Below are 9,390 nucleotides of genomic sequence, written 5' to 3' on the forward strand. Positions count from 1 at the left end.
ATAGGCATGTACAGTCCTGTATTTTTGTATTTCTTGTTGTTGTTTGTTCTTCTCATCTTCTATCTGCATTACGGCTGTCAAACTATTAAAATGTTTAATCTATTCTATCCATGGATAGAAAGACTTGTATTTCTTAAAAGATAAATGTTAGTGCAAGTTAAAGAAATTTTATATTAAAACTAGGGCTGTCAAACGATTAAAATTTTTAATCGAGTTAATTACAGCTTAAAAATTAATTAATCATAATTAATCGCAATTAATCGCAATTCAAACCATCTATAAAATATGCCATATTTTTCTGTAAATTATTGTTGGAATGGAAAGATAAGACACAAGCTGGATATATACATTCAACATACGGTACATAAGGACTATATTTGTTTATTATAACAATAAATCAACAAGATGGCATTAACATTATTGACATTCTGTTAAAGCGATCCTTGGATAGAAAGACTTGTAGTTCTTAAAAGATAAATGTTAGTACAAGTTATAGAAATTTTATATTAAAACCCCTCTTAAATGTTTTCGTTTCAATAAAATTTGTAAAATATTCAATCAAAAAATAAACTAGTAGCCCGCCATTGTTGATGTCAATAATTACTTACACAATGCTCATGGGTGCTGAAGCCTATAAAATCAGTCGCACCCAAGCGCCAGCAGAGGGCGGCAAAACTCCATAAAACACAAGTGAGCATTTCACTGTACTGTCATTTAAATCTGTCTGAGCGGGCATGTGCGTTAATTGCGTCAAATATTTTAACGTGATTAATTTTAAAAATTAATTAACGCCCGTTAACACGATAATTTTGACAGCCCTAATTAAAACCCCTCTTACTGTTTTCGTTTCATTAAAATTTATAAAATTTTCAATCAAAACATAAACTAGTAGCTCGCCATTGTTGATGTCAATAATTACACCATGCTCACTCATTGTGTTGAAGCCCATAAAATCATTTGGGCCCAAGCGCCAGCAGAAGGCGCCAAACACCAAAAAACAAGTAACAAGCGGACATTACACTGCGTTCATTTTAATCTGTTTGAGCGGGGCATGTGCGTTAATTGCATCAAATATTTTAACGTGATTAATTTTAAAAAATTAATTACCGCCCGTTAACGCGATAATTTTGACAGCCCTAATCTGCTTCCTTCCTTTCTGCCCCTCATAAAAAAAAGGTACAGCATCGGCATCAGCCGATACCACATACTGTAGCTGGGTGTTGGAATTAGGGCTGCAGCTATCGAATATTTTAGTAATCGAGTAATCGACTGAAAATTCTATCGATTAATCGAGTAATCGGATAAAACAAATATATTTTCAGGTGAAGAGCAGTTATAGATATACATGAGAAAACAAGACATTTTATCATTTTCAGTCAATCAATGTCTTTATTTTTGATGTATGTTGTTGAAAACAGCCAACAATTGCATCTCAGATGTAACTACAATGGGAAAAAAAAGACTAATTCACTGCTTTCACTCAAAAAACCTTTAGATCTTATTTTTAAAAAGTATATATATATATATATATATATATATATATATATATATATATATATATATATATATATATATATATATATATAAACACACGCCTTTACGCTTGATAACACACATCACTTAAAAGTTAGGATTTTTTCCCACGTTTTTCAATTGAATTTCTATTTGTGTCAAGCCATTTTTAAGTTCTAGTTAAGTTTTAAGTTAGTCTAACCTGTAAGTCCTGATAGGATTTTGAGTTTTTGCACTGTTCAAAATAAATGTATGATACAGGCTGTATTGGAGCACATTAGGGACTAGTGCTACTTGGTGTTTTATCCAGCAATGACTACTGAGCTAAAATTGATAGTTAGCATTATTGAGTTTTTATTTGACACCCTCATCACTCCACAACGCTATGTTATGTTAAAGCCTGTATGTAAGACACGTTAGCCACGCATCGAAAGTGGTCTTAATTAATTCAAACCTAGCCCTCCGCAGGGCTAACGTAAGGTGAGCTAGTAGTGACAGTAACGTTAATCTTATATGTGATTGTGTGATATGTGTGATATGTGTGATTGTGTTGGGCCTGACCAACATTTTGTACAGCTTTACACGCTACTTGTCTCGGTTTTGGAAGCACTGGTATACGTGCCTTTTAAATGTGGGTCGTTAGGAGACCCAGTGCTGTGTTATTGTTTTACCATTTCTTTATTTTATTTTGTCTTTTAATCTATTGTTGTGTTGTGTTGTTGGACCTTGAGTCTGTTAATAAATCTATCTTATCTATCTATCTATCTTATATATTAGCGCTTAGCGCTCTTTATTAGCGCTTAGCGCTCTACTGCTTTAAGATGGCGGCTGTTTGCTAACGCTGCCCAGACGCGGCCTAGTCTGTCAATGTGCATCTAGTTCAACATACATGTGATCTCTATGAGACTCATTGGACGCTACCTGCAACTAACGTAGCATGTGCGAGCTAGTATTTAGCAACGTCGGCGTCGTTTGTAGCGGTTGTCGGCTGCAGTAAGTTTTTTTTTTTTGCTTCTTCCTCTACGCACGTGACATCAGCGCGTTGTCCCGCATTAAAAGTAGTCCGAGCAAAACGTGATGCTTAGAGCTGTCAAAATAAACGATTACTCGAGGTGAATAAAATTACTCGGATCAGTTTTTAAACTCGAGTTACTCGAGTTGCTCGAGTACTCGTTTCAGCTCTAGTGCCATTCATCATGATCTCTCCAAGAGATATCAGTGGTTGTGGTTTGTTTCCTCTATATGTGCAGGTGCACAATTTGCAGTAGATTTATATTTTACAGCAGTGTTGCACAGAAAAGGTGTCACTGTTTAATAAATGACTTAAACAGTATTTTTTTCTATTTTGAAATGTCTTTTTTTTTTCCGTTTCAACAGTTGTATCGTAGAATATCCTGTATCCAATTTCTGACCAATATATCGATAATCACTGTATCATGATATGGTGAGATAATCGTTATCGTGAGCCTTGTATCGCGAATCGTATCGTATCGTGAGGTGCCCTGAGGTTCCCACTCCTACCATTCAGACTTCCCTCCCCCATACCAATTCCAACTAGAGCTGAAACGAATACTCGAGCAACTCGAGTAACTCGAGTTTAAAAACTGATCCGAGTAATTTTATTCACCTCGAGTAATCGTTTATTTTGACAGCTCTAAGCATCACGTTTTGCTCGGACTACTTTTAATGCGGGACAACGCGCTGATGTCACGTGCGTAGAGGAAGAAGCAAAAAAAAAAAAACTTACTGCAGCCGACAACCGCTACAAACGACGCCGACGTTGTTAGCAAATTAATCCTTTTAAAAAGTCAATATGCTTGTTAGCAACGTCGGCGTCGTTTGTAGCGGTTGTCGGCTGCAGTAAGTTTTTTTTTTTGCTTCTTCCTCTACGCACGTGACATCAGCGCGTTGTCCCGCATTAAAAGTAGTCCGAGCAAAACGTGATGCTTAGAGCTGTCAAAATAAACGATTACTCGAGGTGAATAAAATTACTCGGATCAGTTTTTAAACTCGAGTTACTCGAGTTGCTCGAGTATTCGTTTCAGCTCTAGTTGGAATTGGTATGGGGGAGGGAAGTCTGAATGGTAGGAGTGGGAACCTCAGGGCACCTCACGATACGATACGATTCGCGATACAAGGCTCACGATAACGATTATCTCACGATATCATGATACAGTGATTATCGATATATTGGTCAGAAATTGGATACAGGATATCCTACGATACAACTGTTGAAACGGAAAAAAAAAAGACATTTCAAAATAGAAAAAAATACTGTTTAAGTCATTTATTAAACAGTGACACCTTTTCTGTGCAACATTGCTGTAAAATATAAATCTACTGCAAATTGTGCACCTGCACATATAGAGGAAACAAACCACAACCACTGATATCTCTTGGAGAGATCATGATGAATGGCACTAGAGCTGAAACGAGTACTCGAGCAACTCGAGTAACTCGAGTTTAAAAACTGATCCGAGTAATTTTATTCACCTCGAGTAATCGTTTATTTTGACAGCTCTAAGCATCACGTTTTGCTCGGACTATTTTTAATGCGGGACAACGCGCTGTCACGTGCGGAGAGGAAGAAGGAAAAAAAAAAACTTACTGCAGCCGACAGCCGCCACAAACGACGCCGACGTTGCTAAATACTAGCCCGTACAGGTAGCGTCTGATGCGTCTCATAGAGATCACATGTATGTTGAACTAGATGCAAAATGACAGACTCGGCCGCGTCTGGGCAGGGTTAGTAAACAGCCGCCATCTTAAAGCAGTACAGCGCTAAGCGCTAATAAATAAGATTAACGTTACTGTCGCTACTAGCTCACGTAACGTTAGGCCTGCGGAGGGCTAGGTTTCAATTAATTATGACCACTGTCGATGCGTGGCTAACGTGTCTTACATATAGGCTTTAACACAACATAGCATTGTGGAGTGATGAGGGTGTAAAATAAAAACTTAATCATGCTAACTATCAATTTTAGCTCAGTAGTCATTGCTGGATAAAACACCAAGTAGCACTGGTCCCTAATGTGCTCCAATACAGCCTGTATCATACATTTATTTTGAACACTGCAAAAACTCAAAATCCTATCAGGACTTACAGTTTAGACTAACTTAAAAATGGCTTGACACAAAAGAGAAATTCAATTGAAACACGTGGGAAAACTTTTAAGTGATGTGTGTTATCAAGCGTAACGGCATTTTAAGTAAGATATATATATATATATATATATATATATATATTTTTTTTTTTTATAAGATCTAAAAGTTTTTTGAGTGAAAGCAGTGAATTAGTCTTTTTTTTTTTTTAATTCTAGTTACATCTGAGATGCAATTGTTGGCCGTTTTCAACAATATACATCGAAAATATAGACATTGATTGACTGAAAATGGTTCAAGATTAGATGAAATGTCTTGTTTTCTCATGTATATTTATAATTGCTCTTCACCTAAAAATATATTTGTTTTATCTGATTACTCGATTAATCGATAGAATTTTCAGTCGATTACTCGATTACTAAAATATTCGATAGCTGCAGCCCTAAATGGCACCCTTAATTTCTTTTTTAAAATCTTTAAAAAAATAAAATAAAATAAAATAAAAAACAGTGCTGTGGGTGTCAGTCAGCAGTTGAGCTTGGAGTGGGGCAATGATAAAATTGGTGGGTGTTTTCTTCGTATATGACCTTTGTTGCCAAAAGCGTTGGTTTGAGCACTTCCGCTATCTGCTTCAGCATTTGAGGTGTCAGACTTGGTCAGTCACATTCTTCCTCACCTTAAAAACAACAAAATAAAACAAAAACTATTAGCTACTTAATAGCTTTTGAGTTGAAATCCTGATATTTTTTTTTGTGTTGGAAGTATCGAGTGAATTTTTAAAAATTAATTGAATGTATAGAAATTAAAAATGCAATAATTACCTATTTTTAATATGTAGGCTACATTAATTATCATGCACATCACTTTATAGACCTTGGAAGCTATTCAAACCATTTTTATAGCTTATTGTATCAAAATGGCTGTAATAACAGTTTGTGTAGTAAACTAGATGGAAAGTGGTCCTCAAATAATATCAAATAAATCGGTAAATTCATTGTTCGATATTCATTTTCATCCAAGTTTAGGGTCCTGGTTTATATTTTATATCATTCCACACGAAATGTCATCAAAATAATACATGTAAATTAAAAATCAATTACATTGCAAAACTTTCTTACCTCAAGTATGAAAGCGAAGCAGTGAAGAAATCCGGTGTGGACTTCGTCACCAGCTGCCAGTGAACCTTGTTTTTGTTAGACAATTCTTTCATACAGCAAAGTCCATGTTCACCTTACTTCCTCTCTTGTTTGTGTAAAATCTAAAGTGTGGCCCCATGTGTGATTTGAAGCAATATTTTTCTCATTTTTTCCTCCACCGTTCTCACGAAGCTTTTTTTTTTTTTTTCCAACCCACTTGGAGCTTCCTCTCTTCTTCTCTAGACGACTTGTGCGCACTTTACCTTCACCGCCACTCCCGAGCGCCCCTAGTGGACCGCCAAGGAATTGCTCAACAAACATTGAGCAGTTTACAGCATCCATACTGCTTTGTATGGCCAATATGTTAAATAAAAGTGTCGATACTTAGCGGGAGCATATCGATAACCGATCGGGTTGCAAAATATCGCGATATATCGCTGTATCGAGATATTGTCACACTCTTACAGAATGGTCACATAAAAGGATCGTAAATGACAAAAAAAAAATCAGATTTGTGCATTCAGATCTGCAGTCTGAACGTAGCCATAATCTATGTTATAGACATAATAGTTCTGTTCGGTCTGGCTCGATTAAATTATTTTGCCTCGCTTCATTTCCCTTTAGATTCTGGCCCTTTACAAGCACCATAACCCCGGCGCGTCAGCCCAGCCCTGTTGTGTCCCCCAGGCACTGGAACCCCTTCCAATTCTCTACTACGTCGGCAGGCAACACAAGGTAAGTCCGTGCAAACATGCACTCTCAACCTGAGGTAGAACCCTGTTCTGGTTTTACAACTTTTTTCTTTAACTTTTAGGTGGAGCAGCTGTCCAACATGATTGTTAAGTCGTGTAAGTGTAGCTAAAAGATGACAAGACTTGGGAAGTACATGGAAGAATCCCACTTTAGGAACACTGTTGGTGAAGAGGAAACGCAAGGAGGAATGCTTGGAAGTCACCCATCGTTGACCTGGAATCAAACCTTGATTCTCCTTCCGTTGATTATATTGTACCTGTATATACATTTTTTCCAAGCATATTGACTTTTTAAAAGGATTAATTTATTTTGGGACTGACACATCGGGGGACTGAAATGGTGGTGTTGATTGGACAATGGATGTCCGCCATTGCGTTCATGTTGCTGAAGGCATGGAAAACAGCTGCTGTTGGGGTTTTCCCATGGGACATTGCAGCAGGTGTGTTTACAAAGGACAGCAGGGACGCTTCGCCTCGCGGAAACTCCCTCCAACTGAGGGTTTTACTTAGCTTTTTCAAAAACCGTGTCAAGTGTTTAAAGTGTTTTCATGTTGATCTTTGAATGAATGTCTGCTTATCAAAATGAGGCTTTTTCATTCTCTCAGAAATTTGCCACCATAGTCAGTTTCCATTTTCAGTTTTCTTTTTTGCACTATAGTAAACTCCAGTTTCGGAGTAAGGTTCGGTCCCCAATATGCGAGTAATTGCCCTGAAGAATGTTTAGAACAGACTATAAAAATAGTTCAAACAGCAAATAAACTACGAGCTAGGACATAAACACTTTTATATAATTTCAGACATGTTTTAATTCAATTCAATTTTATTTGTATAGCCCTGGATCACAACAACGTTGTCTCAAAGGGCTTTGCAGAGGCAATATGATACACAATCAGAAACAGCAAATGAAGCAACAAAGATGACAAAATAAATTCAATTCCTGGGTATCCCCCATCCTTAGACCCTCCATGTCGGCAAGGAAAAACTCCAAAAACTCCAGAGTCTTCGGGAGAAAATAAGAAACCTTGGGGAGTACCACAGTCAGGAGAGATCAACTCCCAGGACGGATAGACAGGAAGCCCCAGGACCGCTAAAGGGAATTAGCAGGCAAAGTTACAGTCCGTAAAGATGCAGTGGAGTAAAGGAACAAGAAGAGGTCCATCTAGCCAGATGAGACGGGGGTAGCAACAAGGACGTCCATCATGCTTGGGGTCCGGACAGTCAGGAGGCTGCAGCTGAAAAATAGCCTCTCCCCAGAGGGGAGGGGGAAAAGGGGACACCGGGTGACTAGTGATGAAGAGACTAGACAACAAGACATTAACATTGGAAAATAGAAATAAAGTAAGATAAGTGGTAGGTAGAGTGAGAAAAAGGAGATAGAACTCAGTGGCTGTACTTCCCCCAGCTTTATAGCTTCTAGTGCAGCTTAGACTAAACTTTGAGTCTACTCTGACTTCAACTAGCCTGACCATAAGCTTTGTTGAATAGGAACGTTTTTAATCTAATCTTAAATGTGCAGATTGTCTCGGCTTCTTGAACATTAGCTGGAAGCTGATTCCATTAAACAGGGGCTTGGTGGCTAAAGGCTCTAGCTCCGACAGTACTTTTAGAAACCCTGGGAACTACCAGTAGACCTGCATTCTGAGAGCGGAGTGTTCTGTTGGGGCTGTATGGAACCAGAGCATCGGTGAGATAAGATGGCCCAACCCATTAATGATCTTAAAGTAGGTGGATGGCGAGATAGTGTAAAGCGCCTTGAGCGCCTTGAAAGGTGGAAAAGCGCTATATAAGTATAACACCATTTACCATTTAAATGTAAGAAGGAGGATTTTAAATTTAATTTTAAACTCGACTGGAAGCCTTTTATCGCATTACACTTTAAAATGAATGGGTTGCAGAGGAATATACGCAACATTCAGTACAAAAGAGTCCCATGTACTAAAACCCCAGGTGACATTACTCTCCTTAATCTACAAAATAGATGTAAAAACCGTCAAGATGTATCTATTTAACGTATTTTGAAAGTAATTACTTCTTTCCAAGTGGTCAGTAATTTTGCACCATCTAATGGCCATCCTAGTGCATTAAAGAGCATAAAATAAAGGCTCAAGTAAAAGGGCCAAGAACAAACTACAAATTGATGGGGTTCACTGTATTCACTTCCTGCAAAGTCAAGTGTTTTAGGAATGAAGCAAACATGTTTTATACTGCACTTAATTTTCTGATATTGTAGATACAACAACAAAAAAGAAATAAAAACTTATGTTTAATGTGTATGTGTTAAATAAGAGTTTTTTGTTTTGTTGTGACTGTACACCAAATGGTTAGACATGCTTTGTTCTGACCAGCCAATCAGAAGACAGAAAAAGTCTGATGTCATCATCATCAGTGTTGTCAGTAACGCGTTAATGTAATCTGATTACTTTCTTTAAGTAACGAGCAATCTAACACGTTCATTTTTCCAAGCCAGAAATCCGATTAAAGTTTCCTTAGTGCCAGTGCGTTACTATTTTGTTTTTGCCTCATAATGTATGTAGAATGAAGAATACTGCAGTCATGCACGAAGAGCATTTGAATAGAAAATATTGCTCTTAGGTTTGGGGAGTGACATCAAAGCTCACGTTTTCTCATCGGGGGAAAAAAACGGGTCACGTGTATTACCATGCTGTTTGAGCGCTGTCTGCCACGGCGGTCAACAACATAGCCTCATTGGCATCGCTGCATCGTCAGAATAGTAGCAGTTAGAGATGTTCTGATCGGCATCCCGATCGATCGGGTCCGGTCACATCATTTTCAAAGTATCGGAATCGGCAAAAAAATATCGGCCATGCCTTTTTTTAATATACATTTTTTTAATTAAATCATTTTCTAATTGTATTTAACGTTACAGA

At 37.6% G+C, this 9,390-nt stretch overlaps 1 protein-coding gene across 1 annotated transcript in view; it reads left to right on the plus strand.

The window, feature by feature from the left end:
• Positions 1 to 8,773, plus strand: part of LOC130911106 (transforming growth factor beta-1 proprotein-like) — a 48,324-nt gene extending 39,551 nt beyond the window's left edge. Inside the window, exons 5-6 of the mRNA XM_057828820.1 lie at positions 6,375 to 6,485; positions 6,565 to 8,773. Of these exons, the coding sequence (XP_057684803.1) occupies positions 6,375 to 6,485; positions 6,565 to 6,612 (159 nt within the window). The 3' untranslated portion in view covers positions 6,613 to 8,773. The remainder of the gene's footprint in view (positions 1 to 6,374; positions 6,486 to 6,564) is intronic.
• Positions 8,774 to 9,390: the final 617 nt, after the last annotated feature.

This window comes from Corythoichthys intestinalis, unplaced genomic scaffold (genome assembly GCF_030265065.1).
Source record: "Corythoichthys intestinalis isolate RoL2023-P3 unplaced genomic scaffold, ASM3026506v1 HiC_scaffold_23, whole genome shotgun sequence".
NCBI classification, from domain to species: domain Eukaryota; kingdom Metazoa; phylum Chordata; class Actinopteri; order Syngnathiformes; family Syngnathidae; genus Corythoichthys; species Corythoichthys intestinalis.